Consider the following 25,496-nt stretch of genomic DNA (forward strand, 5'->3'; position numbering starts at 1 on the left):
CCTCCAATATTACATTCATGAAAATCTGTCCTGCAGTTCTCAAGTTACATCTGTGCATACAGACTGTCAGACAGAGGAGCTAAGCAGAGTTAACAGGCCCTCAGCAGAGTTGCAAACACTCCCAAATAAATGCATTAATAAGCTACCAACTGGATAATCAGTACACCGATTATTCAGAGTATACTGTACAGTCGGTTTATCTCTGACTGCTACCTAGGATCTCCTCAGTAAAAGGGAACAATACAAATGAATCAGTAAACACAACTGTAATGGAACTCAAAAACAAGTATGTGTGTGTGTATATATATATATATATATATCCAAACCTTAATATGTGAAGAGTAAGTCTTTATGGTTACAAGTATCAATCTTGGTGCAGTTTTGCCTTGCTATATAACCAGCCAAATAGTATGGACTACAGCCAATAACAAACACAGATAATAAATATGAACCAATATTTTGGGTAAACAGGGTGGGGTGAGAGGAGTGGGAGCATATGGCTGGTTGTTCTGTAGGAATGAACCAACAAACATCTTGGAGGTAAGCCCAACAGATACAGCCTAAAACCAATTTAGAATTCACCAGCTAAAGGAAATTCTGAAAGACATCATTCACCTATCATGAGCCAAGGTGAATATTCTTTGACCAACCATCCCACCTGACTACTAATCAACGTTGCCGGTATAATACCCAAGACATTAATCAACTGGAGGAACTCAATGTGGTCACAGAGGTAAGAATGAAGGGCAAATGGAGCAGGTAGAAAGTATAACTTCTGGGCAGAAAGAGAATTAGCAAGCAACAGGATGATTATGAAGTGAGGAACCAGCTCGATAAAATAGGTTAATTATGAAGTGAGAAACCAGCTTGCTCAAATAGGATGATTATGAAGTGAGGAACCGGCTCGCTCAAATAGGTTGATTATGATGTGAGGAACCAGCTCGCTGAAATAGGTTGATTATAAAGTGAGAAACCAGCTTGCTCAAACAGGATGATTATGAAGTGGGAAACCAGTTTGCTCAAATAAGATGATTATGAAGTGATAAACCAGCTTGCTCGAGTAGGATGATTATGAAGTGAGAAACCAGCTCGCTCAAATAGGATGATTATGAAGTGAGGAACCAGCTCGCTCAAATAGGATGATTATGAAGTGAGAAACCAGCTTGCTCAAACAGGATGATTATGAAGTGGGAAACCAGTTTGCTCAAATAAGATGATTATGAAGTGAGAAACCAGCTCGCTCAAATAGGATGATTATGAAGTGAGGAACCAGCTCGCTCAAACAGGATGATTATGAAGTGGGAAACCAGTTTGCTCAAATAGGATGATTATGAAGTGAGAAACCAGCTCGCTCAAATAGGATGATTATGAAGTGAGGAACCAGCTCGCTCAAATAGGTTGATTATGAAGTGAGGAACCAGCTCGCTCAAATAGGTTGACTATGAAGTGAGAAACCAGCTTGCTCAAATAAGATGATTATGAAGTAAGAAACCACCTCGCTCAAATAGGATGATTATGAAGCGAGAAACCAGCTCACTCAAATAGGATAATTATGAAGTGAGGAACCAGCTCGCTCAAATAGGATGATTATGAAGTGAGGAACCAGCTTGCTGAGAAAAATACAACTGCTGAGCCAGTCCATGCAGCTCATGTGAGTGGAGTGGATCAACAGAAGGAAAGTATTCAAAGCAGTATTAACATAATGTAGAACTCATAGAGAAGGGGCCTATTCTGTGAAAACCTGGAGTTACATGGGACAATCCTACTGTGTCAAGGAGCTAAATAGCACACATGGTATAGTGACTGGCTACAGGCTACACGGCCGCGGGGGTCACAGTTCAAGTCTCAATAGGGGCAAGATTTTCCTCCTCCCCATGTTGGCCAGAACAGTTCTGAGGCCCAACCAGCCTCCTATCCAAGGGGTACCACGGGGCTCTTTCCCAGGAAGGGGGGGGGGGGTAAAATGGCCAGAGTGTGAAGCTGCCCATTCACCTCTAACTGGTGCTGAGGTAAAGAACACATGCACCTATGCAAACACTCCCCCAAATATCTTCACAGCACAGTGCTTAATTAGTTCATCACAGGGACACTTTTACCTTTTACCTTACCTACTGTGCTATACTGAACTGAATCAATGAAGGAAACAAAGATTACATTTAAGAGTGGAGACCAGTAGAAATTCTATGCTCTGTAGCATCTTGTCACCTGTCTACACATTTATAGACTAAACCACAGTACTGCAAGTTGCATAATGGCATGCTGCATATTTACTTGCACTATGTAGAGGCATGGACACAGACTAGCCCCACCACCAATGCTGATGCCAATCAAGTTGGAGTTGTCTTTAGTAATTGTGACACTACCGGAAGTAACTGTCATTCCCCTGCAATGAACAACACATGCTTAGAGTGAAATATAAATATATCTAGTCAGCATAAGCAAGTGATATATAGACACTAGGGGTCTAGGGAAAATCTTATTTTCAAATGCCTTCAGATAGTTTTATAACATTTTAAAGACATATTATTAGACCCTGTCTAAAATATTTTTTAAGGTTATATCGTACTTTGAGCAGGCAACCTGGCAGAAGACATTATCAGTGTTCAACAAAATCTCCCATATGGCACTCCTAGGCATCATCATTTATAAGTTGCCCTATGCATAATTAATTTAGCATCATGCCATTAAGATATATGGGGGAGTGGAGGTATAGCTCCACTATTCTTGACATCAGTACTAGTTGGATGTGAGTGATCAGCTCTCATACCCCAGTCACTTTATCTCCAGGGAAAGAGCTCCCCACCCCCATACCCATTGGACAGGTGGCTGGGTGGGCCCTAGAGCCAGCCTAGATGCTATGGAGAAGAGAAAAATCTTGCCATGCCAGGAATTGAATCCATGTTATTCAGCATGTCGCTGTACCAAATCAGCGATCCCAACTCCCATCACTTATATGACGCACAATTTAATGCCAACCTTCACAACACCAACAGCATTTATATTTACAAATAATAAAGCTCATGCTACTGATGATGCCCCCTCAAAAGATATTTTAGACAGAGTATAGCACCACTATATACATGAAGATATTAGGATATTAGCATTTATGAAGCATACTTTGCAACTGCCACTAGTTTAGAAGCATAAATAAAATTAGTGTAGATAAAGATGGATTATAACAATTCTAGTCCTATAAACCAACTACAATCATTTCAGTTTTATAGGAATGTGTTAATTACCCTAAGAATATGTTAGTTAATATCAGTCTCTAAAAAAGGTATAATCTGCTAGGTTGTAATATCACATAGGTTGGTAGCAGTCCACAGATGTTTTGGAGCAATGTATCACATCCACCCATAAGTCCCTCTGAATTATCAGCGGACTCTCCTACTGAAGTATACGGCATTATAGGCCAGAAGATTGTATTATTCATAATCACTGCTATCAGAGTCTCAAATTCCACAAGGCCAGTCTACTTTATGAAAGACATGGGCATCTCATAATCATGTTTATACCAATGTCTTGCCACTGTACAAAACAGATGTAGAATGTTGTTTTTTAATTTATGCATTAGCATTATTCATATTTGAGGTTTTGAGAGTGGTGGAAATTTGGATTATGACTTGGTTCATCCTGGTCTGTCACACTAGTAATAGTATGAAAGATTATTAATGCTGACAAATGACATTGTAATAGCAGTTTCCACATGTACTGATATGTCCTTCTGAAGACAGCTGCTCCGACCAAAACATGTAAAGGACAAAAAAAATGTATCAATCACAGTGGTCGGCATTAATAATCTGTTATACATTTGGATTATGGTTTCCTGAGTCCTAACACTGAGTACTCTGGAGAATGGACATCTCCTTACAGACTACACAATGTCAACCCAGAAACGCCAATATCCAAAACATTGATATATGTTTTTCCAAATTATACAAATGATGGCTAAGTTCACCAGTCTGGCATAAATTCTGCTCTCCAGATATTTCTCCATAAGAGTACCTGTGCTTGCCCAATCCATTCCAAACATTCCATTTTTATCAAACAACACATGAACACCTTGTATTACACAGTATGCACACAAGATATCATTTACTATGTTTGATTTCAGGTTCTTACAGCACCAACACTGGGATGTGACATCGCATAGTTTTACAGAAGTTCACCAACATTCCTCCAAAACATCAGTGAGCTTCTGCTGGACTATATGGCAGTCTTGGATAATATGTGTAATTGCTAAGGATTACGTACAATTAATTTTTATTTATATAATTGATGGGATTTGTTCTGTTGTCTTTGACTCTTTGTATATCAACTGGTCCTCCAGTCATGTAAGGATCCATGGAATGTAAATGAATGAATGAATGTCTCAGAAAACAGTAATCTTCATACAGTTTACTGTTTGTTACCAATGGGGGGGGGGACGTGAGAATAGTAACAGATACAAAGATTTTTTCTATTTGTTGGGTTTAATTTTCACTAAACAAATTTATTTGCACATATACAGAGTGTCCCAGGAGGAATGTGCCAAACTTCGGGAGGGTGTTCCTTATGTTAAAGTATGCTGATATAACCCAAAGCACCTATGTCCAAAGTTGAACGGTTACGGAGATAATGGCCAGAGAAGTGTGAAACTTTGACCGCTGTTACACACTTGTTGATTACAAAATACATATTAAAACTGGCAAGAATATGTGGTTTCTGTAATGTTAATAATGTACGTAACATCAAACTAACTTGTGAGTGACATGAAGCCATAAAACTGAAGTACAAAATACTCGCTCGCCATGTCATAATTGTCCTTAGGTTTCCAAGCACTATACATAACACATGACTGGCAAGCCCTGATGTAACATGGCTGAGTGCGCATAGTGGTATAAACAGACTACATAACTGTATTAAACGTACATTCACGGAAGATATCTTTTGGAATTTCGTTTCCTTTATCTCATGTGGATTATTATGGGACCACGTATGCACATTTCGTAAATTATTTACACCGTCCATGGTAAAAGACGCCTCATCACTGAATAAAATGACACTTAACAGTTCGGGATGAGCTTTTATCCAGTGGCACAAATCCATACGCTGTGCATGGTCGCCTGGTTCCAGATGTTGTACCCTTTGATCATGGTAAGGATACAACTCTTCATCATGTAAAGTTTGCCACACCTGCATACATTATACGCCGATGCGAGAAGCCATTCTACGAGTGGACAGACGTGGACTTCTCTGAATCATCTCAAGAATGTTCTCTCGTTGTGTTTATCATTCGTACATCCTCCCTTTCAGAGTGCACAGAAACACTTGGAAGAGAACCAGTATCATGAAATGTCTGGTGAATTCGCGTAAATACACTTCGACATGTAATCCTTCGATGGAGAAAACGCCTCTGGTATTCTTCAACAGCAGCACGTGCATTGCCACCGCAAAATCCACACACAAAATGCATATCACAATATTCCATGTGTGAAAACAAAAAAGGCATTTCAGCAACTCTGCACAATTAACCTACCACCCATTCACAACACGGCCGCAACATATCCTGAGGGGAGCACATAAGCTTACGGCTAGTGTGAATCACCACACTCAAGGACAAACATAGAGAAGACGTCTCAGCTGACAGGTATAGTGCGTGGACCTGCCAGAAGACCACACTTTTCTCGGGCCATTATCTCTGTAACCGTTCAACTTTGGACATATGTGTTTTGGGTTATATCGGCATACTTTAACATAAGGAACACCCTCCCGAAGTTTGGCACATTCTTCCTGGGACACCCTGTATAGTGGCACATATTAAATCTTAAATAACTTTGAAAAATGCTGAGATTGAATAGAAGTAGTAAGTTCAAAGACACTTCTATCCTGGTGCTGATTGAAGCCTAACTTCTGTGCCTCAGCAGTCACAGGTTCCTGGGAGCACAGCCAGTCTCAATATCCTTACTGGATAAATTTGAATAAAAACTTTAATTCAAATTTGCTCTTGCATGTGACCAAAATGTGACCTGTCTGTGCGTAACACTGGGTTTAAAACAACTTAACTGAGATCACATGACAAGACATATAGACCTCATTCTAGGATATCATAGATACCAATGACAAGAAAATAGCATCATGTGAAAACTGAAGGAGTAGGTAAACCAACAGAACATGTCCAAATAGAAGTTCCATATAGACCATCTAGTGTAAGAGACAGGAAGTCAAAGTATGAGTGAAGTGATAACAACAGCCATTTCTCAGCTGCCATATTGGTCGAGTTATTAGCTGTAACAGCCTGGTATTCAAATGATCCAGAATGATAGCTATGATAGCTAATGACATGGCAGCAAGAGTATAGTGTTTATCTCCCTAAAGTTCTGTATATCAAATATACCCCACAGAATGGACAATATCCAACTTAATGTTTAGAATTATTAATCAAAAGCCACAAATCTTTAGAGAATCAATGAATATAAGTGACCTAGATGGAATCTGAACCTGTGACTGCATAAGCTGCCACAACTATGCCCATCACAGACAATGCAATTTATAGTTACAACAGTTTGTCTTATAACAAAGTTAATTAATTAAGCACTATGTCATAAAGACGTACAGGGAGTGGAGGTATAGCTCCACCATTCCTGACCTCAGCACTAGCTGGAAGTGAGTGGTCAGCTTCACTCCCCTGCCACTTTACCCCAGGGAAAAATCCCCCAGCATCCACTGGATAGGAGGCTTGGTGGGCCGCAGAGCTGGATTGGACACTGAAAATTATATGTTGCATATTTCATGGTCCCTGGCTGCACTGAAATTATTCATATTTCATCATTTAAACAGTATAGAATACTCATGCAATTTCAGTCTTTACAGAACTGCCAACAAACTGTTACAAAATCTGTTGGATTTGAAGTTCCCATGGCAAGGACTATGCAGAGAACAGTTGGCAGTTCTATTTCAGTGCCACGCGGGGCATCAACATCCTATATGTAACCATAGTATGCCCAGTGAGATCCAAGTATTGGTACAGAATCTTGCACAATGATGAAGTGAGATGTGGGTTGAAGGGATAGAAACAGATTTCCCTGTTGTGTATAGTATCAGTTTAGAAAGTATTAGCATGCTTGCGTAGTGCACAACTGAACACAAAACAGCTGTGCTTTGGCTCAGGTAGTAGTTGCTGCTGCTACCATGCCTTTAATGGTTCCGACTTCTTGTATTCCTCACAACTCTCAAGATCAGTCTCTCGTGCTATATATAAACATTATATTTCATCATCCTGTTATACTGATACATCCCTCGTCCACTTGTTTCCATCTCTAATGCAACATAAACTTTTCTAAAATGTCATTAAAATCACATTTTATTTTATTTTTGTGACATGTTTTGGTCATACAAGGCCATCCTCAGGTGGCTGTTAATCAAATGAATCCCTAGTTGCCCAACTAGGGAGAGCTACACACAAAATGAACACAATATGAATGCTGCAATATGAAGGCAGTGTGAGTGAAATGTGGGCATACATTCTCAAATGCTGACCTGCAACAGTAGCATGTAATACATTCACATATGACAAGACACAGTAGTTTCAATCGATTAACAGTTGTCTGAGGATGGCCTTATAGGGCCGAAACATGTGGCAACAGTAAAATAAAATGTTATTTTAATGACATTTTATGAATTTAAATGTGACTGTAATGACATCTGCAACAGAGATGGAAACAAGTGGACGAGTGTTGTTCTATACAGCTCCCCTAACTCACCCTACCATTTTGATTCAGTGATGTAATTTCCTGTTCCTTCTACACCGTGCTAATGGTTCATTCAGCTTATTTCAAATTATACAAATTTCTTATAAACTTCCAGTTGCCCTATCAACTGCAGCCTTGGAGTCCAGTACAAGATAAACTTCTACAAGGCTACACAGTGTCAGATCAAAGTCAATACTCTCCCTATTTATTGAATATTCATTTACACATTTATGGAATTCCTAGTTTGTCCACTCCTTCACATTTTCTTGCCAAACTTCTCTCTTTGATCATACCTAACAAATACTAAAGTTCAATACATTCTAGCAATCTATGCCTATCTTTTGATGGGTTGTGATCTAAGAAACAGAACATTTTATTGCGTTAATTTAAAAAAAAATATCTCATAATGATCACTTCCCATCTTCCATCACTGTAAGTGAGACAGAATCAGAAATGCCATCACTTTCAATAATCAAATGTGGATACACTGCAACCACTTTGTTGGTCATTTTAATGTGAACATCAGTCTACAGCAAACACAAAATTTGTGAAAATGAGACAGATTATAATACAAATATCAGAATCTAATTTAGCTCAGTATTAAACATTAGTGAGTATGAACCATGAATCACTTAAAGCAAATCCCTTATTCATGTTGAAACTGTTGAGGTGCAAATACAGCACTCATCACATCAGTCCATGATGATGCAGACAGAGAAAGTCTCTGAAACATCAAACACTAACTCCACGCTGACATAGCTGGTCACAAAGGCTCCAGTGCATACCGTTACCATAAGAGCTTCAAATCATGTGTAATTTCAAACATTTATCCGTAACAGTAATTAACAGTAAGCTAAAATAATAAACAAACATTCTTAAATCAGAAACTCTCACATTCAGAAAGCATCTGTGAGCATAAAATCAAATTCTCATCAAAAGAATGCTATGTGATCATACAGAAGTATGTCTGTTGAAACTCATGGTTTCAGAAATATTCAAGCACAGTATTTGATTGTGTTCATTTTAGAAAAAGGTCATAGCAAATTAAAGAAATGTTATAGTAGTTTTATTATTAAAATAATTACACTTTTTTATAAATACACACAGGTAAAGTACATAAAACAATACAAACTGTATTCAAAATGCGGCTGATCAATTTACAACATGACCAAGGAAAACAAATACAGTACACCCTCGTTAATCCAGATGTTGGATAATCGGAACCAAAATATGAAAAATGCTGTTCACAGTTGAGTACATTCTTTAGAAGACACATAGAATTTATGAAGGTAGATAGATGAGTCATTTGTCTGTTCAGACAAGACTTGACAGTTTCTTTAAACCTGCATTACTACATTCAAAAACAAGTACAATTTCTGAGCTGTCTATCGATAAATAAATGTACTGTATTTCTATAGTCTTTAAATAAAGGCTCTACTGTGATATTTTTTATTTATTTCCATCAGCACTAATTATATCATTAAATTTTCCATTTACTTGTGTTCTAAGTTTTTGTTTGGTTTTTAGGGCTACCTGTTGCTTCACTAATCCAGATTATCACTTAATATGGATTACCTCCCCGCAAATTTCTCCATATTAGCAAGGGTTTATTGTACGAAGCAGAAAAATTCATCCCCGTTAACAACTCCTAAGTTTTGCTGTACTAACATGGCCTGATAATCATATTTAAGTTTCAATGGTGGAAGACCACTTTGAAAATGATAAGCACCAAACTCACTGGATAACACTTGCACCCCTGACTGGGCCCACAAGTCATTAGTGCACAAAGTGCAAAGTAAAACAAGAAGTTGTACCTATGCTTAAAGACCATGCTAATAAGGTGAAGAGTGTGTGGCAATAAGGTTATACTCCACATACTGTTAACCTCAACACAGGGCACAGGTGGGTGATTGGCTTCATATCCTACACAGTCACATGAAAGAGGGCCTAGTAACCACTACACAATGGTTCAGCAGGATCAAGAACTAGTCTGAACACCGTGATAAGAAAATTATCTTTCTCTGCTTGGAATCAAACCCCTGGTGTCCAGCCAATAGTCACTTTAGAGGCATAGCTACCCCAGCATCTGGACTGTTCCATTATGTTCACAAGATATCTCTTCAATCTTTATTAAAATTAGCATTTTAAGATTTCTGCAGCTGAAGTTTGTTGCGTGACTTCAGCTCTTGGGAATAAGCCACATAAAGTACTGAAGGTTTTCCAGTGCTCTGTGAAACAATGCAGTTGTCATCTTCAGCATTAGTGTCTGAGGGGGGGGGGGTTGGAAAACCTTGTGAACTCTCACAGTGAAAAGTGAATCCGAGGTGAATCCATGAGTAGACAATGAGGGAAACCTTTAAATTCCTGAATATTATATGGGTGCTCCATTTGAACTGTCCAAAGCATGCAGTCATGCCATCCAGTTCTATTTTCTTGCCACATAATAAAATTATTATAAAATTATTTCCACAATATTTTAAAATTAGCATATTTCATTTTACATAATAAAATAATACCAAAAATAAATATCATATCAACATAAAACTGTATAACATTTTACATTCCTATTTTTGTACCAAATTGCTCAACTAGTACAATGCTACTGTATATGATACACCAAGAGTTGGACACAATGTAAGTGCCTTCTAAGTTTTCTTCAGACACATTCCTCTCTCATAACTAACTTTTGTAAAGTGAAACGTGATTAAATCTTCACGGCTTCAGAGAGTCAATTTCAATCACGACAAATTAAGACTAAGCTGAGATAATAAACTTTCTTCAGCATAAAGGCCCTGCATGTACTCATATGGGTACAAGCTTAAAATTAAAAAAAACAACATATAAGATTCAAGATTCTCACAACAGCACCAACACAAGAGCCTTCTGGGATATGACATCATGTAATTTAGTAAATTGGTACTGACTTTTCAGAGGGACCTTATGCTTCCATTTTCTATCTCAAAAATCGACGGAGCAAATTCCTCAAAAACGTTGACGCCAATCCACCAGACTGCATGGCACTGTGGGTCCAAAGGCTGTACTCTAAGTGGTCTATAACTGGTATTTACAATTGTAGGAGAGCCTGAGTTCCACATATTGTGGTCTTTGAGATTGTGACACCGTGTAATCTTGCAGGCAGAGACTGACTTTCAGAGGAACATGGCCACCCACGATTTTCAGGGTTTAAGTGTGTACAATGAGAAAACTAGTAGTTATACAGGCAGTCACAGATATGAGACAGGGAGGGTGAAGAACTGGAGGAAGAAATGACCATTTTAAGGGGTACATTAAGGTCTTCAATGTAGGTGGGAGAAGGGATGCCCCATTTCTAGGGCATAATATTGTATTCAGGTTGAAAAGTGGAATTATGAGAGAAGGAATAACTTTTCTGGCCCTTGTATGGTCCTCACATGAGAGACAAGACAGCGATTTTAAGGTCCCTGGAGATGGGAAATGAGACCTTAATGACAGCTCACACAGTGAAGTATCATTTCTGGAGGAATTAATTATTCCAGGGTAGGAACAGGATTTTACAAACTACACATGAAAACCCCATTCTTCCTGTTCATATTCAGCTTACACACACCAACCCTGAAAATGGAGTATCTTCCTCTGAAACATCAGTATCCATCTACATGACTACTCAGTGTCACAACCCAGAAGAACACAAATAGAACAATCACCACTATGAAAACCTCAAAACTTATATACATAATTTTGTGTTCCTACTTAAAACAACGCAAAATCAGGTTAATATCTAGAAATAAGTTGGCAACTTTGGAAAATACGGATGTCACTGTGACAATCCATAAGGCTTGAAAATGTATTACAGAATATCAAAACTTCATTCAGAGTGTACAGCGTTATGAGTTAAAGTAGCATAAACCACAATTTGATGAAAATTGCTGAGAGCAAGGACGGAAGGAGCACTATTTATGCCAGCAGAACAGTTGGTGTGAAAATGTATGAAATAAAAAATTGAGGGAAGAAGGCTAAATTACAGTGGTTGCAGAATCCACGCCAAATAAGTTGAGATAATCTGAACACAGACAAGAAACCTACAGAACTTTAAGAACAAATCAGAATGTGAACTGGATTCAGCCAGCTTTGGACAGGGTCCACTGCAAACACAACAATAAACATTCAAGCACCATGAAAGATACAGAATTTTTAGACTAGCTAAGTGATGCTAGCATATCTAGGACTCTACTACAGCAAATTTGATACTTAATATGTTCTTAATTGGAAACAGGTGGCGCTTTCTGTTTCCCACAAAGAAATCTGATGATCAAATGTAACCTTATTCTTCAGGGTTGAGGAGTAGGCCAAGCAACCAGCAACACACAGGTAGGATGCAGAATGGGTTGTGTACAGAACGCTTGGCCCAGACATAAGCATGTAAAAAAGATCAGACAGTATCTACAGAAGCAGGAGAGTAAATTCACTGATGTTTCAAAGGGATGTATTGCCTCCATCTTCAGGGCTTCTTCTCTTTCATCCTTCTGGTACTCTCTGCACTCCATTGTAAGCATATATCTGAACAAAATTTTTTACATGCACCTCATTCTGTTTTGCTTACTCATCAACCACAAGAGGGTGTCACTGGACTACATGGTGTCACATCCCAGTATATAGTATTCTCTAGAATATAACGTTCAAACTTGTTTGAACTTCAGTTATTTGCTCACTCTAAAGAACAGGTTTTATAAAGAAGAGGCTGGTGCAATATAACTGGCTGATAAAAGTATAGGTATATTCCTGTACTTAATTATGTAATTAAGCACTGAGCTATGAAGGCATATGGGAGAATTAGATGGAGATGAGTGGTCAGCTTCACACTCCTGCTGCTTTACTCTTGAGGATACAGCCCCTGGTACAAATTGGATAAGACACTGGGTAGACCCTCAAGCCAGTCTGGACACTATGGAGAAGTGAAAAATCTCTTGCCCCTGCTTGGAATTGAACCCTGACACCTCAGCCATGCAGCCCAGCAGTTGCTATACCAACTGAGCTATCCCAGGTTGAACACAACCAAAAAAAGAAACCCTGGAAGCAGGCGTTAATTTGTTCCAGCACTCCAGTAGTTCCAGTATTAATATATGGTAAAGAGGCTGAAAATTGGGTTAACCCTTAAAAACACTGTTCTTTCATTTTTCATCCAGAATTTAACAGAACAAAGAGCATATTTAATTAAAATGCTATGACTGCAGGGTTCTCCAATATAAAAGCACCACATGTCCCAACTTTTGGTGCATCCTATACATTCTGTGATGGGCTGGCCTGTCACTTCTTCTTGGCAGGCGTAGTGCTGCATAGCAGGTTGTGCTTGCTACTCAATTCCATGCTACTGTGGCTGATGTCAGGTGGGATAAGCAAGCGGGCAGGCTAGCAAGGATCAGTCCTGCAAGAGGAGATAAAGAGAGCTCACTTACATGGTGTTCTGGTATGCCACAGCTTGCAGCGAACCCAACAATGCCTTCTGCTCCTCGTCATCATCATGACCACCTTCAGGGTGATCATGATCATCATCCTGGTTTCTTTTTATTAAAATTGGCACCAGGAAAGCAGCACATGAAGGAAGACAGCACAGACAACAAGAAATGCAGTTAACAGGTAGACTTCAAAGCAAGCTCTATGATATTGGTGATTTATGGTGAATTAATGAAGAATTGATGAAGACATTTCAGTATTTTACAGCAAAATTTACGGTAACAATTATGGAAATCTGAATAGATAATCTAGCTTCAAATACGGATATTATACCAATAAAACAAGCAGGACTCAGCTAACATCCATTATTGCTTAAGCCACAGTGGTTACTGCATCTACCTCCTCCTTTAACATTAAAGAATTCTATATTTTTCTTTTATATCTTTCTCAGAATAAATATCAATTACTTCTCTACATTGCATTAACTAACTGGTCTTCATGCTTGAAAGGGTTGAGTCATTCCAGAAATGTCCAGGGGTTCTCTGCTTCCCTGTGTGAGGGAGCAGAGGCCACATTAGTGCATTCAAGTTTATTTTACAGCCCTGTCAGTATCCGAGGCAAAGTAACATCAAATGGCAGGAGGAATGAAAAACAAACGGGAAAGGATTTGGAAGGAAGCAGCAACTGTGGCCTAACTGAAGTAGTATGCTAGGATTTGCCTGGTGGGACTGAAGAAAACCACAAAAAACCTAAATCAGGACAACCAGTGTCCTGGCCGAGATTTGAACCAGGTACTCTTGAACACAAGTCTACAGCATTACTGTTAACCCACTTCATGAAGCTAGTGGAGGTGATAATGTTGTCGTTGTTGTTGCTGTTGCTGCTGCTGCTGCTGATGAAAATATCTCGACTAGTAGAGACCGAAGGTTGTTAAAAACGTGCAAAATTGTACCTGTGCCAAAGCACCACACCATAAGGACATCTGAGGAGTACAGATGAAAGTTCCACTAATTTTTATCCTTGGCATTCCATGGAGAATCAACAAGAATGGCCAGTTTCATGCTCTTGCAATACAACCGGTAAAGGTAATGTCCTGAAGTCTGGGACCTTGGCACTAGATGGAGGTGAATGGTCAGTGCCCTAGCCACTTTAACCCCAGGGAAAAACCCAACAGTACCCATTGGCTAAGAGGAAGGATGAGCCCCAGAGCCAGTCTGGAAGTTGTGGAGCGACCCCCCGCCAGGAATTGAACCCTGGCCATCCAGCCCCTAGCCCAGCATTATACTGACTGAACCAGCCTGGTTCTTACTGTCGCAATGTTAACAAATCAAAGTTGAACTCAGTACTCACTGGATACGAGACTGGGTGGGCCCAGGTCTAGATGCAGTAGTAAAATGAAAAAATCCTCCCCCCCTCATGCCCCAGTCACACCTATACCCAGGTATTTCATTTATTAAACTATCCTCATACATATTTTGGAAATACACTATTAGCCTACACACATACATACACGGCAATTTTAATAAGGGCTCCACAGGATTGCAAATGTGCCTAAAAAGGATACAACAATTATCATTAATATATAACTTCTGATGGTATCACTACTTAAAAATCTGACATTATTCTTATGTAAAAATTCAAAACATTAATCTACAAGATTGTAAAATGACTACATTATAAAATAATTCTAATCAGCAGGCAACTACTTTTGTTTGAAAATATTTACTTACATGTCTATCAATTCATCATCTTCAGTACCACCTTCTATTTCCTTCATGTTTATTTTCACAGGTCTTCCCAACTTCTTATTCTTCACAGATGAACTGGAGTCACTTATAAAATGCCATATTACTGTACATAGCATATTTCATCTAGCATTTTTAGCCAGTACACATACCAGCAAACTTGTCAAAAATAAAAAAGTCATACATCTGTCAGTGTATGGCATATTTCAACCTTCATGTTAAAAACTGAGTAAAAAATAGCAGAAACATGTTTTAGGGAGAGAGAAAAGGAGGGGACTTACCTAAACTAATATGATTAAAAAAATCAAACTTCGAATTACCCTGTTTAAATTAAGTATTTCATTAGAATCAACTTCACTATCTCATGGAATAGGAAGTAAATTAAAAACGTAAATTAACCACCATCATTTTTCTTGGGAGAAGTCAACAGTTCCTGTTATGTCCCAAATTTGAGATTAGAAAGAGGATGGTATTACCCAAAAAGGCCAGAGACTTGCGAAAAGAGTTTCGCAGCTATTACAGTAAATTGTAACACCAGGACTGGCAAGTAGGCTAAGAATGCGTGGGATCAGCATTCATACGTAAGAGCACCAGCCAGCGCTTGTCTCACTGGGCCACTGGAATATCGTAATATTGCGGCAGACACAGCAATCAGACGCAAGGGGTCCGCCCACAACCACCCATGAGAGCCAATGAGGAGGTTATTATGAGGATTGAGGACACTGAGGGGAGAGTCACCCACCCTCTTTCGTCAAGGCTGAATCAGCAAAATAAAACGATAAATTAGGGAATTTCGGGGGACTTGGGATCACGTTCTAACAGAATATTCAGTTGTCAGCCGAAGGCGCTCTTCAACATGGGCCTGACGAGCGTTGGACGTCAGCCGGCATCTTGTACTACAGGTGGGTTTGTTTACGCATATTAGCCATGCTGAGTGATAATCTTGTTGTTTCATAGTATTGGTGATAACTGTGTTTCAATGTGCGATCTCCAGTGTACCCAGTGAGCCCGTAGGGTAGGATACCAGGAAAGTGTAGAAGCCTAGGATATTAGTCAGGCAATGAGTGACTTATATGTCGGTGTCAAGGTTACATATAGTGTGTTGTAGTAAGACAGTATATGGGAATTGAGATATAAACATAACTAAGGGTAGTTTATGTAGAAGAGACCGTACGATAGATAGGTAATCATATATCATGTGTAATCAGAAATGTACAGGAAAAAAATATATGTTCCCGAGGAGGGCTTGCAGGCCCATTAGATGAGTGAGAGAGAGAGAGAGAGAGAGGCTCGAAGCCTCCACCCCAGAAGGGGGAGAACTCGAAAAAAAGAGAACATGTAGTCCAGACAGAAGGACAGTCTTTGCGGATAGTGTAAATAATGTAAATCTGTAAATTATGTAAATACCCAAGTGCAAATAAGATAGATAGGATAGGATGTACCGGGAGTGTAATTCATATATATAATCCACCTCCCACACCCGATCCCGAGTAATCCTGACGAGCAAAGGCAGAACTGACACAGGCCGCAGTGGCAGCTGAAGACGAAGATAAGAATAGACAGGGATAGGCTCCTGCCACACAGGCAGAGTACGGTAGCCTCGACAGCAACGCCCTTTTAAGATAGAATGATACAGGTATTAATAAGTATTTAGACGCTACCTGTAAACTAAGGGAGGAGTGGTCAAGAAGGGGTATGACTACATGCCAGGGAGTAGTCCCCACAATTGAAAGAACAGAAAATAGATGGTGGCAGCTTGTATGACAGAAGGAAACTCCGATATAGGAGAATCCTAGCTAAGGGTAAGCTAGGATGATTGCGGTAACGCCTTACAGCATAACCCGTGGAGGCAAGGAGGGGTACATGCACCCCCCCGACGGCACGACGTTACCAGTAGTACCAGTTTACGACCTAACCAGTGGAGGCGAGGAGGGATAACTCCACGCCCCCCTACTTGCAGTGTTACGGTGGTAGCAGAGGAGGCTGACTCCACGCCCCCCTGCGCCGCTAGGGCATAACAGTGGCGGCAGCGGGAGGGCTACCTCCCCCCCCCCCTGCACCACGGCATTACAGTTCCCATCATGTGCAGAACATGGTTAAATTGGAAAATAAACAGGGTGTCCCAGGAGGAATGGACCAAACTTCGGGAGGGTGTTCCTTATGTTAAAGTATGCCGATATAACCCAAAACACCTATGTCCAAAGTTGAACGGTTACGGAGATAATGGCCAGAGAAGTGTCAAACTTTGACCGGTGTTACACACTTGTTGATTACAAAATACATATTAAAACTGGCAGGAATATGTGGATTCTGTAATGTTAATAATGTACGTAACATCAAACTAACTTGTGAGTGACGGAAAGCCATAAAATTGAAGTACGAAATACTCGCTCGCCATGTCATAATTGTCCTTAGGTTTCCAAGCACTATACATGACACATGACTGGCGAGCGATGACGTAATATGGCTGCGCTATAACCCGACCACATAACTGTAAACGTACATTCACAGGAAATCTCTTTTGGAATTTCGTTTCCATTATCTCATGTGGATTATTATGGAACCACGTATGCACATTTCGTAAATTATTTACACCATCCAGGGTAAAAGACGCCTCATCACTGAATAAAATGACGCTTAACAGTTCGGGATGAACTTTTTATCCAGTGGCACAAATCCATACGCTGTGCATGGTCGCCTGGTTCCAGATGTTGTACCATTTGATCATGGTAAGAATAACTCTTCATGATGTAAAGTTTGCCACACCTGAATACGTGATACGCCGATGCGAGAGGCGATTCTACGAGTGATAGACGCGGACTTCACTGAACAATATCAAGAATGTGCTCTCGTGTGTCTATCATTCGTACATCCTGCCTTTCAGAGTGCACAGAAACACTTGCAAGAGAACCAGTATCACGCAATGTCTGGTGAATTCGCGTAAATACACTTCGAGATGGAATCCTTCGATCGGGAAAACGCCTTTGGTATTCTTCAACAGCAGCACGTGCATTGCGACCGCAAAATCCACACACAAAATGCATATCACAATATTCCATGTGTGAAAACACAACAGGCATTTCAGCATCTCATCACACAACTAATTTACCACCCATTCACGACCCCGCCGCAACGTAATCTGTAGGCTCTGGTAGGTTGCGCATGAGATCACGGCTAGTGTGACATCACCACACTCAAGTACAAACAGATAACAGTCACAGCTGACTGTCCACAGTGCATGGACCTGCAAGAAGACCACACTTTTCTCGGGCCATTATCTCCGTAACCGTTCAACTTTGGACATAGGTGTTTTGGGTTATATCGGCATACTTTAACATAAGGAACACCCTCCCGAAGTTTGGTCCATTCCTCCTGGGACACCCTGTATTTGGTATATAATCAGTACATCACATCAAACTGGTTAAAATACATGAAAATATAAGGCAAGTGTAGAGTGTACATATTTCAGATGTGAGCTGGGGAAAGGAAAAGGAACAGAAAAAGGTCTCTATTTTCAAGTGAAATTTGCAACAACTTCAATGTTGTAATATCGTCTGTGTTATTTCACCCCCTATATTAATATTTCTATGGTTTGTGAAGAAGACTGTTTCATCAACCAAAATTTTATTTAATTTTCCTAGCAAAGGCACTTTTTCTGTGTCATAATATGTATATGTAGTTATAAAGATTGCAAATTTAAACTATCAATTTACCAAAATACAGTCAATTCTCGATTATCCAGTTTGCAGCTTAACCGGGGCTACTGAGACTTTTTTGAGGCTTATATGTTGTTTAATATTCATTCACTTTTGTTTCACATGGTGAGTTGTAACACTATTTTCGCACTAGTGTGAACCGAGCTCTGCATTCTTTGGTCCCATTATGCTAACACAATGTTCCAGGGTAGGGGAGAAAGAATGCAAGGATTTGCGGAAAGTTTCAAGGACAGATACATCGCCCCAGTTAGTATCTTTGTATCGATCTTCAAGTGTGTTAGCAAAATGTCAGGGTGTAAAAGGAAGTGTGTTGTGTTAAGTATTCAACAGAAACTTGAAATTATCAATCAGTTGGGAAAAAGAGGTGTAGTTAAACAATTAGCAATGCAATACAGTATTGGAGAACAAATTGTTCGAGATTTGAAAAAACAAAAGTCAGAATGAGGAAGAGGTGGACAGTGCTGCTCTTAATCATTTGGAATCCTTACTAGACTATCTTGAGAGTGAAGAGAACAGTTTATTAAGTGACAAGCTAATATTTCGTAGGCTTCATAAGGAAAATGCCGCGAAAAAGCAAACGACAATATTAAATTTTTTAAGTGTTAAGTGTTGGATGTTGTTGAACACTGTGATTGAAATAACTAATTCATACTTCAATGTAATGTAAAAAAAGTATTAAATAGGCCATGAGATTACATAAAAATGAGGTTGAATAAATTTAAATACAGGTAGGCCTATAGTATTATGAAGTACAGTATTACAGTACTACTTTTAATAAAATTTGTCTTAACTGGGTTTTCAATTAATCATGATTTCCATCCCCACCATCATCCTGGATAATCGAGATTTGAGTGTACTGAGAGACATGCTTTCAATATACAGTATTGTCTACACTGAAAATTTCTAGAACAGGCTTTCCTTAAAAAATAAATGTGGTATAAACTATGGGTATAACAGGAACAAGATATGATTACTGGCATGTGACCAGCTCTTATTATGATTTCTATGTATTACTGACTCTGCTGAGGAGTGGGGTAGTAGAAGGTGTGGGGGGGGCAGTCTGGCATCCTCCTCTCTACACAGATGGACAGCTTCAACAACGTAACCAGAGAGTGGTAAGGTCTACACACTGCCACAATACATACGATATGCACGCATTATGCCAGTATGCCAACACCTACAAAAGCAGCATGTAATGACATTTTTTTTTTCCTTGGCACTACAGCCCCAGTGGGCCTAGGCCTACCTCCATGAACTTCTCCGTTCACTTCGGTTTTTCTAGATATTACACATTCGGTAGGGCTCCTTGGGCAGGTGATCAGCTCATCGCAAGGCCTCTACCTGTACACAAACATAGAAAAACGCACATACAAACTACACATCCATGCCCTGAGTAGGATTCGAACCCACGATCCCGGTTTCCAAGCGAGCGAAGACAGTACATGCCTTAGACCGCTCGGCTACCGTGACCAGCTATGTGATGACATATGAATACACAAATCCAGGCAACTAAATGCAGCTCAATGAATTCCAAACACTTTTAGCGAGACCTGATGATTTCCCTATATCCCCAAAACATGTTATAGTAGTAAGACAGAACATATTGTAGCATGTACAGCTGTTGCTATGCAATGGGCAAATAAACAATAGTGTTATGAAATCCATTTCTAGGGAACAGATCAGTAAACATATTCCTGCTGTAACGAATATCCATGGAATAGAAGAACCTGTTTCTAGGCAACATATTGGTAAACACACAACAACAGGGGTTGTTGGAAACTGTCTTCTGTTCAGTTCATGCAAAGTGGTTATACTGAAAAGCTCAGCTGAGAAGAGTTTGTCAGGGTCCAGAATTCCAAGTGAGCAGTTACCTAGAATCAGAACTGAGATGGAAGCAGATGATGGCAAGAAAGGAATTGGGCTGTGCAAAAAAGACTTCATGTGTGCTGCAGTCACAGTGAGACTGGTACAAGTACTGTGAAATCCGTTGCCAGGATAAGACTAGTGAAGATGAGAATGCTAGTGTAACAGTGGACTGTAAAGTGTGGAAATAGTGACAGTGCTGTAATTGCCTGTAGTTACAAGTGGTGTGTATAAGCTGTCCATAAATCCAATTCATCCAATCCAAAATACATCTTATAAGTCATGCCCCTCCCCCACCATACGTGATGATATAGTGAAGACAGAAATAAAAGTTGCATTGGTATCAACTTCTTTCCTTGGATTTTTAAAAAATCAAAAGTGAAGGAAAAGATGCAAATGAACGAAACAAAAAGAATAGGAACTATGTTACAAAAACTATTCTTCTGTGTTGAATACCCTAGGACATTTAGTAAAAATAACAAAAGCAGAAGGGAAAGAAAACATTCATAGCTCACATGATGCATAAAACAGTGTATACTTTCTGTCACAATATTCCTATATTTCGATTTGAAATATCAATTTTACATAAATGCTGAGGCAATTTCCTACACTGCAACATCCAGTGTATTATATTAGCTTCCACTGTAAACTATTTCCTGACAGTAAAGGTAAAGCTGTTCCTGGGTTTAATTTAAGTACCATGCCATGTAGACATGGGGCAGTGAAGGTACAGCTTCATCATTCTTGACCTCAGAACTAGACAGATATAAGTGGTGAGCTTCATGCCTTGGCTGATTTACCCCTGGGGAAAGGGTCCTCAATATTCATTCACTAGGATGTTGGATCGGGCCCAGCAGTGGTCTGGACACTGCAGAGTACATAAAAATCTCTTACCCCTGCCGGAAATTGAACCCTGGCCACCCTGTCTGTAGCCTGTTGCTATACCAATTGGGCTATCCCAGCTGACATATTACCTGAACGTATTCATAATAGCAGTCTTTTGTCCACATGTGAACCAACTGTAATGGTAAGAGGGCATAGCCACGATCACGTCTCTCATGCCATGATAACTGTCTACTTTTTTAGTTGTACGAGTGAGTGAGCATGGGGCTACTGCACCTGCCTCTGATGGGAGATCAGTATGGTGCAGTGTCAGAATGATAACAGGCAAAGAACAAACACCAAAGTGCTTGGAGAACATTTATCCAGTGCTACATTGTCAAACACAAATTCCATTTGGAACATACTGAGACCTGGACTTCCAGAGAGAGAAGCCAATAACTACCTGACTGAGTTATGGCATGCTCTTGATCAGTCTTCTTACTGTTGCCTGGACAAAGCGATGTCAACACATCATGTGACATAAGAAAGCAGAAGGTACAGATGCAACATATGTCCCAAATCAGTGATTCCAAAACTTGCTGATAATCCCGCTTTGGTTTTCACCAAACAATTATACCCCCCCACACTTTCTTCTACTGACATAAATGTAACCATTTTCACTCATATTTGTACTGTCATCCATAATTGGTAACATATCAAAACTGAAAAAAAAAATTCAAATTTTATATGAAAATGCTGCACAGCGCTCTTTATACAGTGATGAATGTCAAAATCTAATAGCTTTAATTTCTTTAATGTCTGGTTGTAAGTTATTTAATGCCGCATTCAGCATCTAGACTATATAGTGTTGAATGGACAAATGACAAATGAATGATGATTTGTAAAGGGTTTGGAAGGAGGTGGCCATGGCCCAATTAAGGCACAATCCTGGCAACTGCCTGGAGGGACTGAGGAAAACCATGCTGAAAAAACTCAGTCAAGGTAGCTGATGTACAGACCAAAATTCAAACCAAGCTCCTCTACAGTATCACCATTATGCCAAAGCATGTGATAAAAAGAATTATTTCAGCTTAATTGTATATTAAAGATCGATTTTTTCTCATGATCTCACACCCCCCTGGAACACCCTTCATGCATCTCCTGGCAGTTCTGGAATGCTGGAATAAGAAACACACTAAGGCTGCACACAGGAGGGGAAAAAAAATACTATTTTCTTATCAATCTCATTGGCTAAATCAAATTAAGGAATTCATTGTTAACATAACATATATATATATACAAGGTGTGTCCCAAAAGTCATTAAATATATTTCTTTCCCGCGGTCCTACTGGTCGGAGCGCGCTGGAACCGGTTGGGTGAGGGGGAGGGAGGCCTTTAGCTTCACAGCGCGCCCGTCAGTTTGCTCGAGCATCGGAGGCGTCAGTATCGCTGATTTAGTGCACCTGTGTTTTGTGACGACATCACGGTGCGCAATGGCGGATACTTTCGAACAACGTTGGGCGGTGAAGTTCTGCAAAAAGCTCAACAAAAAAGCTGCTGAAACTCATGAACTGCTTAAGCAAGCCTACAGGGAGTCTGCTCTATCATATGTGCAAGTTACAAGGTGGGTGAAGAAGTTTAAGGAGGGCCAGGAAGGAGTGGAAGATGACCCCCGCTCTGGACGGCCATCAACAGGCCAAACCGATGAAATGTGACTCGTGTGCGTGATTTGTTGAATACTGACCGTCGAATGACTGTCTGGTTGTTAGCCGACACTCTTAACATTCCAAAAACCATTGTGCATCACATCGTTATGGACGAATTGAACATGCGAAAGGTGTGCGCCAAGCTGGTCCCCAAATTGTTGACTGATGAGCAAAGGGCCAATCGAGTGTTGATCGCGAGTGAATTGAAGGAACGTGTGGAAATTGAACCTCATTATTTAGATTGTGTTATTACCAGCGATGAAACGTGGACATTTGAGTACGACCCAGAAACGAAGCGCCAGAGTGCTGAATGGCACACCTCGGCTTCCCCGAAACCGAAGAAGGCAAAGATGAGCAAATCAAAAGTGAAAACAATGCTCATTGTCTTTTTCGACGCCAAGGGTGTGGTCCACAAAGAGCTTTTACCACAAGGACAGACTGTCAACGCTCCCTACTACGTGGATGTTCTAGAAAGATTAAGGAAAAGGGTCATCTGCGTGCAAAAAGACATCGCCCCTAACTGGCGGCTGCATCATGACAATGCACCCAGCCACACGTCTCTGCTCGTCTGTGAGTTCCTGGCAAAGCACCACTTGGTGACGCTTACGCAGCCACCCTACAGCCCCGACCTAGCTCCGGCCGACTTCTTTTTGTTCCCGAGGATCAAGACTGCACTCAAAGGACGCCATTTTGAAAGCATTCAGGCTATCCAAGCGGCCGTGACAACAGCTTTAAATGNGCCTGATAAGACTTCACAGCTAATATACTAGTCTGAGTGCACTAAGTAAGCAGGTAAGTAGTACAGCTGTAACTAGCAAACAGCAATGAAAATTAAAATCGATGCTTCACAAAAAAAGACATAAGGATATCAAAGCAACATACATTCGATCTTCCATGATGGCTAGAAGGCGAGGATCACCATGCACAGTTGTACCCTACTTCTGTCCTGAATATAATCTGGGAATCTTGAATAATTCGGCCACATTCAAAGTGCAGAATCAATAAAGGAAGGAATGGAGAAACTAAACAATAAACATCCACTTGCAAGCAGAGATCACAACTGATGAGAGGCCAAAACTGCTACTGCAGTAAATTCAAGCTGAAACACAATTCAATACACAAAAAACAAAATAAACACAAAAATAAAAATTCAAAAAGCAGTGCAAAGAAAAATGTAACAAAAGAGCAGTCAAGTACCTAAATTTCTTCAACACACCTACACAATGTTGTCTACTGCAAAACTTGTAAAATGATTCTTTCATTGTTTATTATATTTACTAAATCCCAACAGATACATGAATTACATTATGTAAATCCAAATTAATCTAATCTATCACTGAATTCAGATTTTTCAGAGAAAACACTACAGGGTCTTAATCACTTATAGTGTTATTAAATAAACTACAACTAAACATATAAATAAAACAGGAAAGATGATCTGGTTTGCTTTGCTGGAACAACTGCAGGCAGCTGTTCATATATAAAGGAACGGTGTCAGAATTCTGGGCATGCAAAAGGAATGTAACAAACAGGGCACTGTACTGCGAAGATACATCCGACATATTTAATAAGGAGAAGAAAAAGCTCTTAGATAAAATATGGAGAAAAAGTGTGTTCTACAATGAATACAGAATTTAAATACCCATTATTGTTAAGTTATGGCTACCAAACTACCAGGCCACACATCTCAATTGTATGGAAATGTTCATACACTGAATGATTTACTTCAGAGATTGTTTCTTGGAATTCTCCACCTACACTTATCACAGCAATTTCACTATAATTTCACTAGTAGATGTGTTTCAGACTGTCAGCCATCTTTATTGCCTCTTACATTCCCTTACTGACTTCTATTTCTTATTTGGTGCAAGTTCAAAAACATGATGTTTTCAATGGTATGATGTTCATTTTGGGTTAATCCTTTGTTATCATATTTGTATATACAAAACTTTCCTGGTAACCGTTTCGGAGAGGTCAGGTTCATGCACCATAACTATAAGACAGGCCATTTATCCATATAAACTTTCACATTTTCAATGCTTTCTACATCAGGGTACTCAAGCTTTCTTTCTGAAAATTTCTGTTAACAGTCTCCTTTACAGAGACCAGCTACTGTTAACAAGACAAAAGAAAAACAATTCATTCTTGTAATACAATAATTACCATATCAATTATGTTAAATACGAGACAAAGCAGACTATCCTCTGGTGCTACAAAGCATTTGTGTAACTTTTGCACATAATTTCTTATGAAATCAGATAAGACTAGGAGCAAAACTGAGACACATGTGGCTTGATTACTCTCCCACCAGCTCACTGTCCCTGCTCAGAACTTCAGTCGCATGTCACCTACATATATAGTGTTATCACCTGCTGCATTATATTTAATGGTGAACTGCAATGACATAACATAACCATATGACAATACCTTTCCCTTATCACTGCTGAGAGGAACAGTAAAAAGCCTGTTAACTCATTGCAAAAG

General features: G+C 39.7%; 1 protein-coding gene across 5 annotated transcripts in view; it reads right to left on the bottom strand.

Moving 5' to 3' along the window:
• LOC111870374 (PRKCA-binding protein) overlaps positions 1-25,496 on the bottom strand; it is a 45,641-nt gene that overhangs the window by 14,209 nt on the left and 5,936 nt on the right. The window contains exons 2-5 of one of the 5 annotated variants that reach the window (XM_023862603.2): positions 23,895-24,111; positions 14,891-14,992; positions 13,163-13,267; positions 2,272-2,383 (exon numbers count right to left, since the gene is read on the bottom strand). In XM_023862603.2, coding sequence (XP_023718371.1) covers positions 2,272-2,383; positions 13,163-13,267; positions 14,891-14,992; positions 23,895-23,908 — 333 coding nt within the window. In that variant the 5' untranslated portion in view covers positions 23,909-24,111. The remainder of the gene's footprint in view (positions 1-2,271; positions 2,384-13,162; positions 13,268-14,890; positions 14,993-23,894; positions 24,112-25,496) is intronic. The other 4 variants (XM_033753816.1, XM_023862604.2, XM_023862607.2 and 1 more) reach the window with 4 other exon arrangements.

The sequence above is a fragment of the Cryptotermes secundus genome, unplaced genomic scaffold (genome assembly GCF_002891405.2).
Source record: "Cryptotermes secundus unplaced genomic scaffold, Csec_1.0 scaffold905, whole genome shotgun sequence".
NCBI lineage: Eukaryota > Metazoa > Arthropoda > Insecta > Blattodea > Kalotermitidae > Cryptotermes > Cryptotermes secundus.